At 48.5% G+C, this 21,897-nt stretch overlaps 1 protein-coding gene across 1 annotated transcript in view; it reads right to left on the minus strand.

Moving 5' to 3' along the window:
- Positions 1–21,897, minus strand: part of LOC126481024 (venom serine carboxypeptidase) — a 139,816-nt gene that overhangs the window by 82,508 nt on the left and 35,411 nt on the right. Inside the window, exon 3 of the mRNA XM_050104487.1 lies at positions 15,524–15,670. Within this exon, the coding sequence (XP_049960444.1) occupies positions 15,524–15,670 (147 nt within the window). The remainder of the gene's footprint in view (positions 1–15,523; positions 15,671–21,897) is intronic.

A 21,897-nucleotide genomic window follows, 5' to 3' on the forward strand; every position in this document is an offset into this window, starting at 1 on the left:
CAGGAGAAAGGTTCTTCAGCATCTGAATATGAATAGAATCAGGCCCTGGAGTGGAGGACCGTGACTGGGCAAGTGCACTTTCGAGTTCCCGCATGGTGAATGGGGCATTATAACTTTCACGATTCGAGGAGCGGAAGTTAGGTGGCCTTGCCTCCTCTGTCTGTTTTCGGGGGAGGAAGGCAGGGTGGTAATGAGCGGAGCTCGAAACCTCTGCGAAAAAGTGGGCGAAGGCATTGGAGACATCCTCAGGGGCCACAAGGATGTCATTTGCGACCGTCAAGCCAGAAAATGGTGAGTGGACCTTAGTGCCAGGTAGCCGGCACAGGCTACCCCAGACAACAGAAGAAGGAGTAAAACTGTTGAAGGTGCTTGTGAAAGCAGCCCAGCTGGCTTTCTTGCTTTCTTTAATAACACGATGACACTGCACACGTAATCGCTTATAATTGATACAATTCGCCTTCGTAGGGTGGCGTTTAAAGGTGTGTAAAGCACGTCTACGAGCACGTAAAGCGTCTCTACATGCTGCGGGCCACCAGGGGACCGGTACGCAATGTGGAGAAGAAGTAGTGTGAGGGATGGAATATTCAGCAGCAGTGAGAATGACTTCCATGAGGTGTGCGACCTGACTATCGTAGCTTGCGAAGGTTTGATCCTGAAAGGTCACCCTGGAAGAGAAGAGCCCCCAGTCTGCTTTGGAGATGTTCCAACTAGTTGAGCATGGAGAGGGGATATGATGCAGGGGATGGATAACACAAGGGAAGTGGTCGCTCGAATACATATCAGAAAGTGCGTACCACTCATACCGGTGTGCAAGTGGGGTAGTACATATAGAGAGGTCTAAATGGGAATAGGTGTGAGTTATCTCCGAAAGAAAAGTATTGAGGCAGATAAGGTTGAGGTGGTTGAAAAGGTATGCTAACAGGGAGCCTCCTGGGCAGGATGCTGGAGAGCCCCAAAGGGGATGCTGGGCATTGAAGTCTCCAGTCAACAAAAATGGTGCAGGCAGCTGAGCAATAATTTGCATCATATCTGCCCTGGTAACGGCAGACGACGATGGAGTGTAAACGGTACAAATGGAAAATGTAAAAGTGGGAAGAGTAATTTGGACGGCAACTGCCTGCAGGTCGGTGTGCAATGTGATGGGATCATAGTAAATATCATCCCGGACCAGCAACATAACCCCCCAAAAGCCGGAATACCTGCCACAGGGGGTAGGTCAAAACGCACAGAGGCATAGTGTGCCTAGTCAATTTGATCGCACGGGCATAGCTTCGTTTCCTGGAGAGCTACAACGAGCGGACAGTGCAAGCGTAGCAGCAACTTTGCTGGAGAGCTACTACGAGCGGACAGTGCAAGTGTAGCAGCAACTTTAAGTCCTCTCGGTTGGAGCGAATGCCGTGAATATTCCAATGAAGAAGTGCCATCGTGAGAAGAAAAAGGAAAAGGAGAAGCAAGAAGGAGTCACCTCGAAGGCCGCTGAGGGCCTGGCTTCGAGCGAGCACTGCCGCTGCTATCAATAGGCGGAGAGTCATCGTCCATTTGTTCAATAGGTTCGTCGGCCATCTTGTTAAGATGGCCGGGAGGGGGAGCTTCCTCCACCGGTGAACGGCCAGATGTTCGGCTACCAGCGGTGCGGCCAGGCGAATCGGATGACGGCCTGGGGCGGCAACCGCTGGGTGGCGCAGGAGAAGAAATGCGCCATGGCGGAGAAGGAGAACTTTGCTTCCTATGAGCCTTCTTGGAAGGTCATTTAGTCGAAGTACTGGTCGATGGCTGGGAGTTCGAGGTATGTAGGAAGTCTTCACGGGACAGTTCCTTCTTGAAGGCCCGTGCATCTGACTTCGGGGTCTTAGTCTTGGCAGAAGCTGATGAAGGTGCTTGTGTCTTAGGGGTGGCAGGAGGAAGAGGAGACATTGACCGGGCGATCTTAGCACTGGCTGAACGGACAACCGTAGTGCTGAAGGTCAGATCGCATGTCTGCGTCGACACCTCCATGGTAGTCTGAGGAGAGGTGATGACAGTACTGTATTTCCCCGCTGGGAGCAGCGTGGGCTTCCTATTAGCAAATAGCTTGCGAGCAGCCGAGGTGGACACTTTCTCTTTGACCCGAATTTCCTGTATACAGGGTTCATCCTTGTAGATGGCACAGTCGCGGGAGGACGCTGCATGGTCACCCTGACAGCTCACGCAACGAGGAGGCGGAGGTGGACAGTCACTCTCATGGGCGTCCCTGCCACAAGTGACGCATTTAGCCACATTAGAACAAGACTGGCGGGTGTGATGAAAATGCTAACACTGGTAGGTAGCAGCACATAGATGTCGGGACTTAGGGGCGAACAGAAATAACCTCATAACCCGCTTTTTTGCGCGACGGCAGCTGAACACTATCAAAGGTCAAGAAAAGTGTTGACCTTTTTCATGACCCTATGGACAGCCGTCACGCCCTGCTCAGCGAGGAAAGACTGAATCTCCTCGTCAGTCAATCCGTCGAGTGATCTAGTATATACCACACCACGCGATGAATTCAAAGTATGGTGAGCCGGACAGGGAACGTGTACAGGAGTGTGGCCCGAAGCAGTTTTTGTGCCTGAAAGGCACTCTCAGTTTCTAACAACAAGGTACTGTTACGCATCCTGGTACAAGACTTGACAGATCCGGCTATGGCATCTACACCGTTCGGAATAACCAAAGGGTTGACAGATGAAAAATCCTTTCTGTCCCCAGATCTAGAAACTACGAGGAACTTTGGGGCAGGTGGTAGTACTTTTGTCACTGGTGGTTGGTCAAGTTTCCGTTTTTGGGCAGAAGTCGAGAGAGAGAAGAAGAAGAAGAAGAAGAAGAGAAATCCATTGCGGAGGAATCCCCCATGATTGCCAGCATCTCCGATGGCGCGCTCCTTCCTTGTGGGGACCCTCTCAGAGGGCGCTCCCGCCTTAGGTGAAGTTTACACCTCAGGTCACACCTCCCGAGAAATGAACGGAGGGACCAATCGGCATGGTCGGAAGGTGTCAGCTCAGGCAATCACCCCTCCCTAGGCCTGGCCTTTACCAGGGGGTACGTGCGTGCCTTACTTGTCTAACCAGGGCAGGAAATTACACATTATCCCGTCACCAGCTACACGTGTGAACGCGTGGGTCAGCCTTCAGGCACGCACAGGGAGGAAAGAAGAAGAGGAAAAAAAAGGGAGAGAGGTAGAGAAAGGACAGACTGTCAAACGTCGAGGCGGAGACCAGAGGGTGGACAAGAAGGCAAGGAGGAGGAGGCAAGGAAGAGAGTGAGAGGGAGAAGGACAAAGAAAGGAACCAAACAAAGGAAGGAAGAAATAAGAATAAGCGAAAAACCAAAATGACCACAAATGTAAGTTGTGGAACCGTCCCTTGAGGGGGAGGGACTACTTTTAGTTGCCTCTTATGACAGGCAGGAATACCTCGGGCCTATTCTAACCCCCGGACCCACAGGGGTGAGAGCTACATTACGATGCAGATCTTGAAAAGCTGTTTCTTACGCTGGCTGCTAAGAACTACTTTAACCTTGGGTGTGCTCGATTGCACTCCGAAGATGCCACACATTACTGCAAAATTAATAATTTACTCTTTTCGAGCCAAGAAGACAGTAATTAAGATCCACAGTACTAAATATTTTATTTTTGATCAAAAAGTCAGTTTCAATTTTCATATTCAAAAGTAACGCCAAAGGACAGATTTAATTAAATCATTTAATACTATGAAGGAAAGAGAACCTGTTAAGATTAGGGAACAGTAGTTACAATCAATTTTCCAGCAGAAGATTTGAGGCTGCCTGTTTGTTTGCTCTTTCTGCACTTATCAGGAATACTTAAATAATTTTTCTAGTGACCAATGACGCTCATTAGAGTGGGATGGCCACCCGACAGGTGTCAGCCTCTGAAGCCATGAGAAGGACACCCGCTACAACCGAGAGCCTGTGGGAGAGGTGCCGCCACGGGATGAATTCAGTTTTCAACCAGCGAGTCAGATAGGTGGACCAAACATGGGTCACATAGCGGAGAACCTGCTACAGAACAGAGTCCCGGTGTGTGGCAGAGGTAACCTGTGCAGCTGCTACGGGAAATCCATGCAGTGTATCTTGGCAGGCTGTATCAATGTGAAAGCAGAGAACTTCCTGTTGGTCGAACTCAGGATCAGGGCCTGAGGGGAGACACGACAAGGCATCTGCATTGGATTGTTGAGAGATGGGTTTATATCGGATAACGTAAGTGGGCTGAATAGGATAACCAAAGGCTTGTGATCAATGAGGAGAGTGAACTTCGTCTCAAACAGGTAGATGTGAAACTTTTGAATGGCAAACACCATCACCAGAGCCTCTGTCTCAATTTGAGAATAGTTCCTCTGTGCTCGGGATAGCATCTTGGACACATATGCAATGGACTGTTCTGAGCCATCATCATTCCTGTGAGCCAAGACGGCCCCAATACCATAGGCTGAAGCATCGGCCACCAGAACCAAGAGGTGGTCCAAAGGGAAGGGAGTAAGGCAAGGGGCGGACTTGAACATAGTTTTTAAACGGAGAAGAGCTTGATAACAGGCAGGAGTCCAGTTGAAAGGCACCCCTTTGCAATGCAAACAATTGAGTGGCTGTGCAATGTCAGCAGCCTGGAGTAAAAGCTTTAATTAGTAATTAACCTTCCCCCCCCCCCCCCCCCCCCAAAAAAAAAGAAAAACTGGGAGATCAGATAAATCCTTGGGGCAGGGAAGGGAGTTTATGGCCATGACATTGTGATCCAATGGAAAAATGCCCTCTTTACTGAGCCATTGCCCATAGTATTAGACTGGTTGAAAGAAACTACACTTTTCCAGCCAACAGCATAAACCTGTGGCCTGCACAGCATGAAATAAGGTACCAAGGTTTTGCAAATGCTCGTGGTGTGTACAGCTGGCAACCACAATGCAATCGAGATAACTGACACAAACTGGGATGGGCTGTGTGAGCTGTTACAGGTACCTGTGGACAATGGCCGGCACCGAGGAAATACCAAATGGAAGGGGCTTGTATTTATATAATCCGAAAGGCGTGTTTATGACATTGATTTTCTGGGATTCCTCATCTAAGGGTAATTGGTGGTAAGCCTCCGCCAAGTCAGTCTAAGAGAAGTACTCGCCAAGTGCATGTTTGGTGAGAAGTTTCCACCAGGGACAGCGCATTGTTGTAACTTAGAAATCCCCACATAGGCAAACGGAGCCATTGGGTTTCCTGATCACCACTAACGGGGTTGCCCAAGCACTCGCTTTCATAGGCTCGAGATTGCCAGCAGCCTGCAGTCGATCGAGCTCTTGCTTGACTGCTGGACGTAAGACCACCAGAATGGGTCGAGCCCAGAAGAACTGTGGCTGAGCACCTGGCTGGAGAGCAATGTGCACCTGGAAGTATGAAGCACACCCTATGTCAGACAAACAGAGAGGCACAGGATGAGCACAGACTGTCCGGTCCAGGAAAGGGACTGCAGTGGAAATGAACTTAACTTAATCAGAAATCGAAAAGCCAAACAGTGTAAAAGCATCAAGTCCACAAATGTTTGAAGTCGAGGGATGGCCAACCAAGGGTCAAGAGCTGGGGAACGTGTTTATAGGTGGTCAAGAACAAGAACTGCCCACGGAGGGAGATAGAACCATCACCATACACGACCAATTGCCAAGAGGTGGGAGACAGCTCCAGGGAATCCAGGCGTGTATAAGTCGCCAGATTGGTCAAGGAGATGGTGGCCCCTGTATCGACCTGGAAACAAATGTCCACAATAAAAATGCAATGCGCAAGAAACATCATCTGCATCAATGGGGTGTCTAGTGGAACGACTGATCACATCCTATGCACGGAATCCTGATGCCCTATGGGTGAGGGGCGGGAGCACATGGAGCAGCTGCAGGTAAACAGATTGGAGATGGCCATCTTTCTGACAGAGCGTGTGATGGGGACAGACTGCACGAGAATGGGTGGGAAAGCACCACCGACAAGGGGCAACCAGCAGCTCTGAAGCCATAGTGATGTCCTACAAGGAGGAGTCTCCACAATGTTTCTCCGCTGCTTGTGCGATTTCAAAGGAGTTGGCTATGCACACAATGTCTTCCAGCGAGGGGTTATTGAGTTTCAATGCAGCTGTGCGGACCTCTGGATCAGTTGCCAGTTGAATGACAACATCGTGAATCAAGGAGTCTGTATACAATGCCTTGCAATAGTGATTGGTGCAAGTGAAGTCACATTTGCAGCTGAGATCCTGCAAGTCCGTAACCCAAGAATGGTTTATGGTACTGGTGGAACTTAAGCCAAGGTGCCATGACATGTGTAATGGTACTTGAATTACGTAATCATTACAGCACCTCACCTCAACCTCTCGATACCAGCAATATTCTACTGTGTTTCTGTAAAACAGTTAACATATTTCTGTGACAACATTCAGATTTGATTTCATTAATGTAGAGGTACTTTGATACATCAATATGTTTATATTGCAATGATATTATTCTTATGTGTATTCTTTCTTTTGTCACTATGATCTTTGACATACTTGTAACTCTGATTTTTGGGCGCATAAGTGGTTATTAGAGTCAAGTCTTGGTCGTCATGTTGAAAAGATGCAAATTGTAGTCAGTTTATGAAATGTGAACTTTAACAGTGAAGAAGATATTTTCAAGAATGTTTCATATTGTGAAGTGATGTTGCAACAAAAGTAATAAAAAAAGAAGTGTAACTTAAATTCGGAGTGCTGATTACTTTTTTACATCACCATTGTCCTAACTTGCAAAAGTTTAATCTTCAAGAATGGTTTATGAAACACATCTATAAAACTTTTGAATATCGCAAAATAACACCTAGGCCTCTTTGTATCCGAGCTTGGAATCATCAATATCTAGATTTTTGACGATTGAGCCACGAGTTCACAACGAGACCAGCGTGGGAAACATGAAAAGATGAGTGCCTAGTTTATCCATTATTTCATGAAATGACTTTATTAACTGTGCTCTAATGACACCTGCCACATAATATAACTTTGTTGTTGCCCGAAAATGCAATATTTAACAGTGTGAGCAACACTACAATCATAATTAAATTTTACCTTTGTTGTGGTAGTGTTGTTAGACATGGTATCACTGGAAATAGTAGTTAGTTAGCAGCACATATATCTTGTTAAAGGAAAGAGCCATGGGGGCTGACAATGGTGCCAACTTGCAGAGCAGAAAAAAGTGCCTGGTGATGCCCAGGACAAAAATGACAGCCGTTGTAGGGAGTCGGCCATGGCCTGAAATGCTGTAAAATAATGTTTCAGACGATGCAAGTATGTTTCCCCATCTTCCTTAGTGACGTTAAAGGGTGTAAACGATAGTGCGCATGGGGAAGCATCAGAAACTGGGACACCCAGCAGCTGGTCCAGGAGGGCATCCCATGCCGTTATTTTGTCCGTCAGCAACTGCAAGGATTGGTTGGTTGTTTTGGGGAAGGAGACCAGACAGCGAGGACATCAGTCTCATCAGATTAGGGAAGGAAGTCGGCCGTGCCCTTTGAAAGGAACCATCCCAGCATTTGCCTGGAGCGATTTAGGGAAATCACGGAAAACCTAAATCAGGATGGCCGGACGCAGGATTGCAAGGTGGTGTGTGTGTTTTTTTTTTTTGGGTGCAAAACTGCTACGGTCATTAGCGGCTGGTCTGTGACTTAGGAAAAGGTAAAAAATAAAAAAAAAAAACTGGAAACCAGCAGCAATGGGAACAAAACTCAAAAAAAAATGGGAGGAAAGCTTACAAAACCACTACAGAAGGGGGGTTGTTTGTCCCCAAAAAGAGCTTCAAATGACTGACTTCATCTCACTGACGCTAATAAACTCGAGAATGCGATCGGCTGAGCGCGTGTCATCTGCTAAAATGGAAGATATATCAGGCGACAGCTGTAGATGGGCGCGTAACGGAGTAAAATAGGGGCACTCAAGTAAAAGGTGTCTCACCGTCCACAGTTGAGAGCAGTGGGGACAAAGCAGGGGAGGTTCACCACTTAAAAGATGTCGATGGCTAAAAAGACAGTGCCCTACCCGGAGTCTAGTTAAAATTACCTCCTCACGACGAGGAGTTCGGGAGGAAGAGGTCCAAGCACAGGGAAGGGCTTTCATGTCCTGCAATTTATTATTGGGAAGTGTCGACCAATGTGCATACCATAAAAGAGTAACACGGCGACACAAAACACTCTGTAGATTGGCAAAGGGAACCATGCAAACAGCAGACTGAAGAAGAGAGACTGCAGCCTTGGCCGCTTTATTGGCCGCCTCGTTTCCACGGATACCAACATGTCCTGGGATCCAAAGGAACGCCACAGACGGCCCCCAAGTGGCAGTTCTGAATCCACTGGACCAGAGGGTGGACAGGGTAGAGAGCTTTGATACTGAGGAGAGAGCTGAGCGAATCTGAGCGTGTAATATACTCTATCCACTGATGGCGACAGATGTATTGGACAGCCTGGAGAATAGCGTAAAGCCCCGCAATAAAAACTGAACACTGGTCGGGAAACTGAAATCGATTAGGGGTGTCGCCAACAATATAGGCACTCCCCACACCAAATGATATTTTTGAGCCATCAGTGTAAATAAATAAGGCATCCCTCATTTGTGCGCATTGAGCAGCAAATGCCCGATGATAAACAAGAGAAGGGGTACCATCCTTGGGAAACTGCCAAAGGTCATGGAGCAGGCAGGTCCGGGGTCGGAGCCAAGGCGGTGCTGCACCCCAGGTTGTCAAGAAAGTTTTAGGAAAGTGGAAGGAAAGAGAATGTAGCAATTGACGGAAGCGGACTCCCGGTGGTAGTAGAGAGGAAGGGTGACCTGCATACCTTAAATCCAAGGAGGTGTCGAAAAAAATGTCATGGGCTGGATTTGCAGGCATAGAAGACAGATGGCTAGCATAACGACTCAGAAGGGCAACTCGCCGATTGGACAGCAGAGGTTCAGCAGTCTCAGCATGAAGGCTTTCCATAGGGCTGGTGTAAAAAGCTCCACACGCTAAAGGTAATCCACAGTAGTAGACAGAGTCGAGACGCCAAAGAATAGACGGCCTAGCAGAGGAGTGAACTATGCTTCCATACTCCAATTTCGAGCACACTAAGGCGCGATAGAGGCGGAAAAGGACCACTCAGTCCACTCCCCAGGAGGTACCATTCAGGACACGGAGGGTGTTGAGGGATTGCAGACAGCGAGCCAAAAGATAGGAAACGTGGGAGTACCAGCACAGTTTTCTATCAAACATAAGACCCAAGAATTTAGCGATGTCCGCGAATAGTAGGTTGACAGGGCCTAGATGAAAGGAAGGTGGAAGAAACTCTGTATGACGCCAAAAATTGACACAAACGGTCTTACTGGGAGAAAAGTGGAAGCTGGTTTCGATGCTCCAAGAGTGGAGGCGATCGAAACATCCTTGAAGACATTGTTCAAGAAGGCTGGTCTGTTGAGAGCTGTAGTACATCGCAAAATAGTCCACAAAGAGGGAGCCTGAGACATCGGGAAGGAGACAATCCATAATTGGATTTATGGCAATGGCAAACAGTACAACACTTAGCACGGAGCCCTGGGGTACCCCATTTTCTTGGGAGAAAATACGGGAGAAAGTAGTGTTCACCCACACTTTAAATATGTGCTCTGCGATAAATTCATGAAGAAAAAGGGGCAGCCGACCTCGAAAGCTCCAAGAGAACAGTGTGTGGAGGATGCCTGTCCTCCAGACCAAAAAATATTGCTACTGTTTGGCGTTTTCGGAGAAAATTGTTCATGATATAAGTGGAGAGAGCAACAAGATGGTCAATGGCAGAATGATGCTTTCGGCAACCACATTGGGCAGGTGTTAAAAGACTTCGGGACTCCAGCCAGCAGGCTAAACAGCAATTCACCATACACTCCAAAACCTTACATACAATGCTCATGAGAGAAATGGGACGATAGCGAGAGGGGAGATCTTTGTCCTTTCCAGGTTTCGGAACAGGAACGACGATAGCTTCCCGCCATCTTCTCGGAAAAGTACTGTTGGTCGAAATTAGATTATAAAGGCGAAGGAGGTAGTGCAGACTCTGGTACAATAAATGCAGCAACATTTGGATGTGGATACCATCTCGTCCTGGGGCGGAAGAGCGAGAAGAAGAGAGTGCGTGTTGGAGCTCCCGCATGGAGAAAACAGAATTATAGCTTTCGCGATTTCGAGAGGAGAAAGCAAGAGGCCGCACTTCCGCTGCACATTTCTTCGGGAGAAAAGCTGGCGGGTACTGTGAAGAGCTCGAAATCTCAGCAAAGGATTGACCCAATGAGTTAGAAATTGCGACAGGATCCATTAAGGTATCATGCACTACAGTGAGCTCTGAGACCGGGGAGAAACTAGGTGCACCAGATAACCGTCGAATCTGACTCTAAACTTCCGAGGAGGGAGTGAAGGTGTTAAATGAGCTAGTAAAGAAGTCCCAGCTTGACTTCTTGCTATCGCAGATGACGTGACGGCATCACGCACGGAACTGCTTATAGCGGATACAGTTGGCAAAAGTAGGATGGCTCACGTATTGCATCATGGCATGCCTCGTTCTACCAAGGAACTGGGGGCTGCTGGGGCAAATCGGAGGTGTGAGGTACTGAACGTTCTGCAGCTGTAAGAATAACTTCTGTAATATGAATGACCTCATTGTCGATGCTAGGAAAGTGACGGTCATCGAATGTCGCTAGAGATGAAAAAAGTGTCCAGTCGGCTTGGGCAAACTACCAGCGTCTCGGGCGCATATATGGCAGTTGTGGCTGCAATCTAAGGACACATGGAAAGTGGCTACTCGAGTGTGTACCAGCAAGAGCGAACCATTCAAAGTGCCGAGCTAGCGGAACAGTACCGACTGAAAGGTCCAAATGAGAGAAATTTGTCGTGGAGGCAGACAAAAAAGTAGGGTCATCAGTGTTCAGGCAAACAAGATCCACTTGGTGGAAGACGTCTATCAATAGTGAGCCGCACGGACAAGGACGCAGAGGTCCCCAAAGCGGGTGGTGGGCATTGATAGGTGGGCGGAAACTGACCAAGAAGATGTAGGAGACCAGCTCTTGCCATTGGTGTGGACGATGAAATGTATACAGTACAAAGAGAGAAAGTGTATCCTGAAAGGGAAAGATGGACAGTAACAGCTTTGAAGAAACCGTTTAAGGGAATTGGGTGATAATGGACAGTATCATGGAGAAGAATCATGAGTCCTCCATGTGCCTGAGTGCCATCAACAGAGGGGAGATCAAATCGGACTGACTGAAAATGAGGGAAAACAAAGCGATCGTGGGGATGCAGCTTTGTTTCATGAAGACAGAAGATGACCAGAGAGTAGGATCATAAGAGGATTGACAATTCGTCCCGATTGGCTCTAATGCCGTGGATATTCCAATGGATAATGGACATAGGGTGGACAGAAAAGGGAATAATCTAATAATCTTACCACGGATTCCCTCAACTCAATGACTGCTGAGAGCCGGTAGCCAACAGCATGGAACGGCATTCAGCCGAAGGCAGAAGATCCTGATCCATAAGTTATTCAGGAGGAGCTCCTGCCACCAGCGATCGGCTGGTTGATCGGCTGCCAGCAGTGCGCCTCAACTCAATGACTGCTGAGAGCCGGTAGCCAACAGCATGGAACGGCATTCAGCCGAGGGCAGAAGATCCTGATCCACAAGTTATTCAGGAGGAGCTCCTGCCACCAGCGATCGGCTGGTTGATCGGCCGCCAGCAGTGCGCCTTGGCGACACAGAAGACGGCTGAGGGCAGTTACCGCCAGGTGGTGCTATAGACGAGACAGGCCATGGCAGAGAAGGAGAGGAACTGGTTTTCTTATTAGCCGTCTTGGAAACAGGATGTTGAGATGAAGGAAGAATCAATGGTTGTGAAGTCGGGGTACGTAAAAAATCTTCACGAGTGGGCTCTTTTTTGGAAGTCCAGGTGTCTGATTTTAGGGCTCGTGATTTAGCAGAACCCAGTGAAGGGTGAGCCATAGAGTGAGCAATAGTGGGGAGGTTGAACAGGCAATCTTTGCGCTGGCCGATCTGACGACCGTGGCACTAAAAGTGAGATCACAAGTCTGCGTGGCTGCCTCCTTTGTAGGCTGAGAAGAGGCAAGGACAGTGCTGTATTTACCTGCATGAGGCACAGTGGGCTTTCGACTGGCAAATAACTTTCGAGCAGTAAATGTTGACACCTTTTCCTTCACTCTGATTTCCTGAATGAGCCGTTCGTCTTTGAAAATGGGGAAATCTCTATAGGAAGCAGCGTGGTCACCCATACAGTTGATGCAACGAGAGGATGGAGGTGGACAAGCACCCTCATAGGCATCCTTGCCACACATAATGCATTTGGCCGGATTGGAACATGACTGGCTGGTATGATTGAACCACTGACAACGATAGCCACACGCAGGGTTTGGGATGCAAGGGTGAATGGAAATTATCTCCTAGCCCGCTTTTATGTTTGATGGAAGTTGAACTCTGTCAAATGCCAAGAAGACAGTACGGGTTGGAACCAAGCCCTTGTCAACACTCTTCACGACTCTGAACAGCCGTTACGCCCTGGTCAGACAGGTAGTTTTGAATTTCCTCTTCGGACAATCCATCGAGGGAGCATGTATAAACTACCCCACATGATGAATTTTAAGTGTGGTGCACTTCCACCAGGACAGGGAAGGTGTGTAGCAGTGAAGTACGCAGCAATTTTTGTGCCTGGAGGGCACTGACTGTTTCTAACAACAAGGTGCCATTTAGTAATCGGGAACAAGACTTTACAGGATCTGCAATTGCGTCCACACCTTTCTGAATAATGAAAGGGTTGACTGTGGAGAAGTCTTGACCTTCAGCCGACCGAGAAACAACAAGGAACTGTGGCACTGACGGAAGAATTGTCCGTGGCTGAGACTCATTTAACATTTGCTTGTGAGCAGACACAGTAGATGATGAGGAAACCATTGCGGAAGTATCTACCATGATTACTGGGGTCTCCAATGGTGCACTCCTTCCTTGTGGGGGCCCTCTCTGAGGGCACTCCCGCCTTAGGTGATTATTCACACATCCCGAGATATGGACGGAGGGACCAATCGGCACTTTCAGAAGGTACCAGCTTGGGTAATCACCCCTCCCTGGGCCTGGCCATTACCAGGGGGTACGTACGTGTCCTACCTGTCTACCCGGGGCGGGGAATTACGTATTACTCCGTCACCGGCAACATGTTGGAATGCGTGTGTTGGCCTTCAGACACGCACAGGAGGGGAAAAAGAGAAAGGGACGAACAAAGAAAAGAAAAGGAAAGAAGAGAGGTCTCAAGCGCCACAGCAGAGAAGAGGGTAAAGAGAAGAGGTAAGGAAAAGAGAAGGACAAAGGAAGGACAGAGACTTGCCAGCAGAGAAAGCGAAGAAGAGAGACTGTTTGACAGTTTCAAGCGTCCCTCTCCGGACGTAGGCACTAAACATACTCCCAGAGGGGGAGAAAGGGAAGGGAAGAGGTGGTGGTGAAGGGGGGGGGGGGGAGATGGGGGATGGGAAAGGATGTGGAAAAGGAAGGTATGCAGCCAAGAAAGGAAAGAGGACCACACTAGCTTGGGGTCCCACGCTCACTACGCACGTATCCACAAAAGATTTGTGAACCCCCTGGGGGCACAAGGATTGTTGTATGACGTATAACTGGCATTATTGCTGCTGCTGCTGCTGTTGCTCCAGGAGACAGACCAACTTAGCCTCCATGCTACCAAACCTTTTACATCTTCGCCAATGTTATAGCTGTGAGCGACCAGCAAGTGGTGCACGGGACAGACGAATGAGTAGAGGACGACAGACACTATGACCGACCAGGACACAACACGAGGCAAGCAAGCAAGAACTGAGGTGATAAACACGGCGAGACAACAACAATGCAGAAGCACTCCAAACATTACAGCGAGTGCCAGGATTCCCGGGATAGCACTGCGCGTCTGCCTAAATACATGACGATGGGAAATGCGATTGGCCGGCGACTTCATGTGGTACGGAGTGGCACACTCAAATGGTGAGGATCATGGTGCGGGCATGTGCCAGAGCACAGAGACCCGCAGTGGACACCCAGGTCCATCCCTTCTGGCACACATTCAACTTCCGCACCTTCCGACACCAGAATATTATATTTTAGATGTACACCAGGTCATGTTAACAATGATGATCTCACCTACATAGCCAAATCATCATCACTTTGGACACACAATGCTCTTTTCCCCTTAGTATCAGCATTTATAAAAGCATTTTTGATCTAAAAATATTCTGATCACTTAACAGTGTTACACAGATTTCATTTAAACCTTGAAGTTCTTCACAAATAATCAAATTGTCTCTCAACATTCATGCACTGTAACAAATTCTGGTTGGTCTATATCTAGACATTTTGCCCTTCTGAGTCAAAGTTGTGTCCAGAGGGGGAGGATAGGGCTGTAGTGGAGGCGGGATGGCGCAGTTGCTGCTGCCCCCTTCTCCCCCCCCCCCCCCCCCACCGCACACACAAACAAATTCAGCAATCAAACTCACATACCACCTCAACAGACAGATGCATCAAGTCACTTTGAGACGGAAGAAAGCCAGAATAAGTAATAAGTATTGACTCGCAGTAGTGAGTGCAAGCAGACATTGTCAGGAAATCTCTAAATTACACCTGCCCTCTCTCCTCTTCCTACCTCAGATCACAGTAGCATGATCTTGTTCTAATTAATAAAGTAATACAAGTGTCTTACTTTGAGGCTGCGTATAGTGTGGAATTAAATATAATTTATTTTACCTTTCCTGAAAGGAGGAAAAATTATATGAAGCCAGTTAGTCTCACAAACACATGCTGAGATGACAGGCCAGGTCCCGTCATCAACATTTCACCTGGAGTCACACTGGACATCTTGTTTTCTGCTGTGGTCAGTTATTATGACTCTGTACAATACCCAGCCATCAGAAGAGAACCATGCATTTCAAGAAGCCTTGTCAGGGTGAAGATGCAGGTCTGTTTGAGTACAGCCTGTCACTGGGAAATGCAACGTAACATACCAGCCATGAAAGCCACAGCACACATAAATACTGAAATTTAATTTTTTTTGTCTTATTTACAATGAAACTCTTGATGAGCTCCATTTATAATGCCTGGGGAAATAATGTTCTGTCTGCTAATAGGTAATGAGAGGATAGTATAAAGCTGCACAAATCAGTAAGATATGAAATTACACTATTTCCATCCCTCAGAATCCCAAAAACTCTAATATCTAGTTTTGAAATATTAACGTATGATGGGAAATAATGTGCCAGAAAACAGCAGCCAGTTGTGCATTTTTCCACGTGCTAGTTCTTTACAAATGGACAATAAATTCTACATGGATGTACATTATCACTAATTATCCGTTCATTGTACAAAACCATCAGCAACTAAGCTCATTACCAACAGTAATAAGAAAATAATAAAAAACACACAATAAACACACGTACAAATATTTTTGTGATAATTTTGAATGACATTTCTACTTACCACCATATGATTCACCAGTGACATAGAAATCATTCTTCTGAAGTTCTGGAAAAAGTGTGAAGAACTGGACTAGAGCATTATAAAGATCTTTTCCAACAGCTGTTTCATTCCTGGCATATCCAGCATCATTCTCAGTAAAGCTGAATCCTGAACAAACAGAACATAAAAGTAATAATTTAGACTGTGTTCGAATAACATGACAAAATGGTACACATCATCAGAAATCTATCTGTATTTGACTAGATGGAATTTGGTACAAAATGTTCATTGATTACACTCCTCCCTGTTGTAAGGTTAATCTCTCTTAATGACTCCTGTTGTCTGGAATCAGTGCTAATAACTATTTTTCTCCTGCATACAATAACATTCTTTTCCTATGCATTAAATGATGGGGATGACAGATTCTTGCACTAAGTGTCTCAACTACAAACTATTTTGAATCAGTTGACCAACCATCACCCAACAGTTGTGTCACAGTGCTTGTTCTTGTGAACACTGATTCACATATTTGGCAATTGTGCAGTCACAAGAATGACAGGACAACATGCTAACGAAGTTTTTGTCAAAAGACCATTACAGACACTGGAGTGTACCAACTGAGTCAGCGTGTTCATGTTCCAATGCCATGACTGAAGCAGCAAAATCAGGGAAAAGAATCAGCCTAAAAACCAATTTTTTACATGAATTTACATCCAAAGGTAACAAATTCAGCATTACTACCTTTACATGCTAAAATTATGACTGAGGCACTGTGAAAAAAGTAGACTGCAGTATGGCGATCAAAGGCTTTTGTCCTATCCCATTACAGTGCTCTAACTCACACGGCACTGATTAATAGCTTGATGAGGGGGGGATTATGGGACTAAGCAGTGAGGTCATCAGTCCCACAGTTCAAAAGATACGTTTGTAAGACAGAGGCATCCAGAAAAAGTGGGCAGATCCAGTCAGAGCGATCAAACTATAAAGCAAGAAAGCTAAAAACACATACAGCAGAAGGCATAAAAATGTAGGTCAAATCTAAAAACTGCAAAAACAGAGGGATAAATGAGCAGTCTTTGCAAGAGGGAGTGGTCATGGTTTCCAGACCCAGGGAACACAAAGAGAGGCCCAACCACAACCACAGTGCCCCTTTTCCAGGAGGAAAGCAAAATGCGATAACTCAAAATAAAAACCACTTTCACAAAGGAAACTCTGAGGACCAGTACAGCCATCTGTGAGTTGTCCACTAATATTAAAGACAAGGAGTTTGGAAGCCAATACTTAACATGAAGGGCCAAAGGAAGGGGACATTCCACCAATATATGGGATACCGCCAGTCTGGCTCCACAACCAAATTGTGGGGGTGACTCATTACGCAACAGAAAACAATGAGTGAGCCGAGTATGACCGATGCATAGACAGCATAAGACCATGGACTCCTCCTGAGAAGAGTAGAAGGAAGAGAGCCAAACTGCAGTGGTCTCCTTGATTGAGCAGTGTTTATTACTGAGAACAGTAGTGCACCAGATGTCATTCCACTTTTGGCAAAATGAGATTCGAAGAGGCAATGCATATCTGCACCTGGAATCACAAAAGGGAATGAGGGTATCTGCCTCTCTAACCAAATGATCAGCCAGCTCAGTCCCTGGGACACCCACATGACTTGGGACCCAGAGAAAGACAACTGCATAGGTGTTATGGCCAAAAGCAGAGAGGTCATGGATAGCAACACCAAAGGATGACGACAGTAGCATCAGGCTATAGTCGGTACATATTAAAATACTGTGGAGGGAGACCTGAGTAACAAAATGGAGGGCTAGCAGCTAACAGCTCTGCTGTGAACACACTGCATGATGGGTTGGTTTGTGGGATTAAAGGGACCAGACTGCAACGGTCATCGGTCTCTTGTTCCAAAACTTAAAAACTACCACACAGAGTAAAAAAACAACAGACAACACAGGACAAGAAAAGCTCAGACTAAGAACAGACATAACAAATTAAAATCACACGGAGTGTGGCAGTGGTAGGCCGACCATAGAATAAAAAGGGAAAAGCTAACCACCGAGAACACATTAAAAACTCAGTTTAAAACCGTAGGCCAAAGGCCAGAATCAACACAAAATAACAAAATAAAACATAAACACTCATATTAAATGATAAAAACCCCCTGCCCGAATAAAACTTAAAACTAAGCCAGCCATAACAGGGTCATCAGTTAAAAGGGCAGGGAGCGTATCAGGCAGCGCAAATGTCCGCCTGACCACAGCTAAAAGGGGGCAGGCCAACAAAATGTGGACCACTGTCAAAGTCGCCTCGCAGCGACACAGAGGAGGGTCCTCCCGACGCAGTAAGTAACTGTGTGTCAGCCGGGAGTGGCCAATGCGGAGCCGACAAAGGACGACTGAGTCCCTGCGGTTGGCTCGCATGGATGACTGCCACACAGTCGTCGTCTCCTTAATGGCACGGAGTTTATTGGGCGTGATACGATCGCGCCATTCAGCGTCCCAAAGCGCAAAAACTTTTCGGCGGAGGACCGCTCGCAAATCAGCCACTGGGAGGCCAACATCCAGAGATGGTTGCCTGGTGGCCTCTTTCGTCAGGCGGTCAACATGTTCATTGCCCAGGATACCGACATGACCGGGGGTCCACACAAAGACCACAGAGCGGCCGCAACGGGCAAGACTATGCAGGGACTCCTGGATAGCCATCACCAGACGAGTAAGAGGGAAATACTGGTCAAGAGCTCGTAAACCGCTCAGGGAATCGCTACAGATCACGAAGGACTCACCTGAGCAGGAGCGGATATACTCTAGGACTCGAAAGATGGCGACCAGCTCAGCAGTGTAAACGCTGCAGCCAGCCGGCAAGGAACGTTGTTCGGAATGGTCCCCTAAAGTTAGCGCATAACCGACACGACCAGCAACCATCGAACCATCAGTGTAAACAATGTCAGAGCCCTGATACGTGGCCAGGATGGAATAAAAGCGGCGGCGGAAGGCCTCTGGAGGGACTGAGTCCTTCAGGCCCTGTGCCAAGTCGAGCCAAAGGCAAGGGCGAGGAACACACCATGGGGGTGTACGCAAAGTGGCCCGAAAAGGAGGTGGAACAGTGAAAACCCTAAGCCCGGAGAGAAGCTCTTTGACGCGGACCGTGATCGTACAACCTGACCGGGGGCAACGTTCTGGCAGATGGACGACCGATCGCGGGAACAGGAGACGATAGTTCGGATGCCCGGGCAAGCTAAAAACATGGGCAGCATAAGTGGCCAGTAAATTTTGGCGCCTGAACCGCAATGGAAGGACACCTGCCTCCGCAAGTATGCTGTCCACTGGGCTGGTCCGGAAATCACTAGGGGCAAGGCATATTCCGCTGTGCAGGATTGGATCCAGTACCTGCAGCGCAGATGGGGATGCTGAGCAATAAGCCAGGCTCCCATAATCCAGACGAGACTGGATTAACGCCTGGTAGAGCCGTAACACCCCAGCAGGTGTGGCTCAAGCATCTCAGAGCATTTAGATGCCGCCAACATGCCTGTTTAAGCTGCCGAATATGAGGCAGCCAAGTCAGCCAGGCATCAAAAACTACACCCAAAACCTGTGGGTCTCCACCACAGCAAGGAGTTCGTCGGCAAGATTAAGCCGCGGCTCAGGATGGACTGTTCGGCGCCGGCAGAAATGCATAATGCGGGTCTTGGCAGCCGAAAACTGAAAACCATGCGCTACAGCCCAAGACTGCACCTTGCGGATAGCGCCCTGTAGCTGACGTTCAACAACTGCAATGCCAGTAGAGCGTTAGTAAAGGCAGAAGTTGTCAGCATACAGGGAAGCGGAGACAGAATTTCCCACCGCCGCAGCGAGCCCGTTTATTGCGATTAAAAACAGGCAGACACTGAGGACAGATCCCTGTGGTACCCCATTCTCCTGGACTCGGGAGGAACTATGGGAGGCCGCAACTTGCACGCGGAAGGTACGATACGACAGAAAATTTCGGATAAAGATCGGCAGAGGGCCCCGAAGACCCCATCCATGAAGCGTAGAAAGTATGTGATGATGCCATGTCATATCGTACGCCTTCTGCATGTCAAAAAAGACAGCGACCAGGTGCTGATGGCGGGCAAAGGCAGTACGGATGGCCGACTCCAGACTCACCAGATTGTCGGTGGCGGAGCGGCCGTTACGGAACCCACCCTGAGACAGAGCCAGAAGGCCCCGAGACACCAGTACCTAATTCAAGCGCCGGCTCACCATCCTTTCGAGAAGCTTGCAAAGAACGTTGGTGAGGCTAATGGGGCGGTAGCTGTCCACCTCCAAAGGGCTCTTGCCCGGTATCAAAACGGGGATGACAATGCTTTCCCGCCATTGCGACGGAAACTCACCCTCGACCCAGAGACGGTTGTAAAGGTCGAGGAGGTGTCGCTTGCAGTCCACTGAAAGGTGTTTCAGCATCTGACAGTGGATGCAATCTGGCCCAGGAGCGGTATCAGGGCAAGCGGCAATGGCACTGTGAAATTCCCACTCACTGAATGGAGCATTGTAGGATTCAGAATGGTGGGTGCGAAAAGAAAGGCTCCGACGTTCCATCCGCTCTTTAATGGAGCGGAAGGCCAGGGGGTAACTGGAAGAAGCGGAACTCAGAGCAAAATGCTCTGCCAAGCGGTTGGCAATTTTGTCGGAATCTGTACAAACTGCTCCATTCAGTGAGAGCGCAGGGACGCTGACAGGGGTCCGATAGCCATAGAGGCGTCGGATCTTGGCCCAGACCTTCGATGGAGAGACATGGAGGCCAATGGTGGACACATACCGCTCCCAGCACTCCTGCTTGCTTTGGCAGATAAGGCAGCGGGCCCGCGCACGCAGACGTTTGAAGGTAATGAGGTGTTCAATGCAGGGATGTCGCTTGTGACACTGGAGCGCCCGACGGCGATCTTTAATCGCTTCAGCGGTCTCAGGCGACCACAAAGGCACAGTCCGCCGCCAAGGGGACCCAGAGGAACTGGGAATGGAAGATTCGGCGGCAGTAACGATGCCCGTGGTGACCGATTGAACCACCGCATCAATGCCATCATTAGAGAGAGGCTCAATAGCGGCAATGGAGGAAAACAAGTCCCAGTTAGCCTTATTCATTGCCCACCTGCAAGGGCGCCCAGAAGACTGACGCTGTGGCAGTGACAGAAAGATTGGAAAGTGGTCACTACCACACAGGTCATCATGCACTCTCCATTGGACAGATGGTAAGAAGCTAGGGCTGCAGATCGAAAGGTCAATGGCAGAGTACGTGCCATGCGCCACACTGAAGTGTGTGAAGGAACCATCATTTAACAGCGAAAGATCGAGCTGTGCCAATAAATGCTCAATGGTGGCGCCTCGACCTGTCGCCACTGACCCACCCCACAGAGGGTTATGGGCGTTGAAGTCGCCTAGTAATAAGAAAGGTGGCGGCAATTGGGCTATCAGCGCAGCCAGGACATGCTGCGCGACATCACCATCCAGTGGAAGGTAAAGACTGCAGACGGTAACAGCCTGTGGCGTCCACACCCGAACAGCGACAGCCTCTAAAGCTGTTTGTAGAGGGATAGACTCGCTGTGAAGAGAGTTAAGGACATATATGCAGACGCCACCAGACACCCTTTCATAAGCTGCCCGGTTCTTATAATAACCCCGATAGCCACGGAGGGCAGGAGTTCGCATTGCTGGAAACCAAGTTTCTTGAAGAGCAATGCAGAAGAAAGGGTGAAGGCTGATAAGTTGTCGGAGCTCAGCTAGATGGTGGAAGAAACCGCTGCAGTTCCACTGGAGGATGGAATTGTCCACGGCTGAGAAAGGCGTGACGGGACTGGGAACGCAGATTACGCCTCTGGGTCACCTGCTGCCTCTGATGGAGCACCCGTGCAAGTGCTATCCATTGCGTCTGAGGGACCTGGCGAGATCGAGGTCCTCAGTGGACGCAAGAATCTCCACCGCATCCTCAGACGCAGAGCTTGTAGGTAGCGGTGGAGTAGGTGCCACCGCAGGTGTCTTGGTCTTACGGGTCTTCAATGTCGTTTTCTCTCGCTGTTCCTTTGGTTGTCGTTGTTGAGAGGGCTTATTGGAGTCAGTCTCCGGGACCGAAGATGATCGCGAAGCTCGATGACCAGCAACCTGTGGCTTCTTCAGCCACTGGTTGGTGTCTGCTGTGCCGCTGGTAGGAACCTGGGAAGGAAGTGATCCAAGGGATCCCTTCCGAGCGAGAGAAGCCGAAGAAGACTTACGCTTCTCCGCCTTAGAAGTGGGGACTGGTGTCCCCGATGGTTTAGTGGGTGCTGCTCCCGAGGTAGATGGTGTGGGAGCAACAGCGAGAGAAGGGGCCCCCATCGTCAAGGGGGCAGGTGAGCTCCTCTGACTCAGAGCTGACTGTTT

The sequence above is a fragment of the Schistocerca serialis genome, chromosome 5 (assembly GCF_023864345.2).
Source record: "Schistocerca serialis cubense isolate TAMUIC-IGC-003099 chromosome 5, iqSchSeri2.2, whole genome shotgun sequence".
Lineage (NCBI taxonomy): Eukaryota > Metazoa > Arthropoda > Insecta > Orthoptera > Acrididae > Schistocerca > Schistocerca serialis.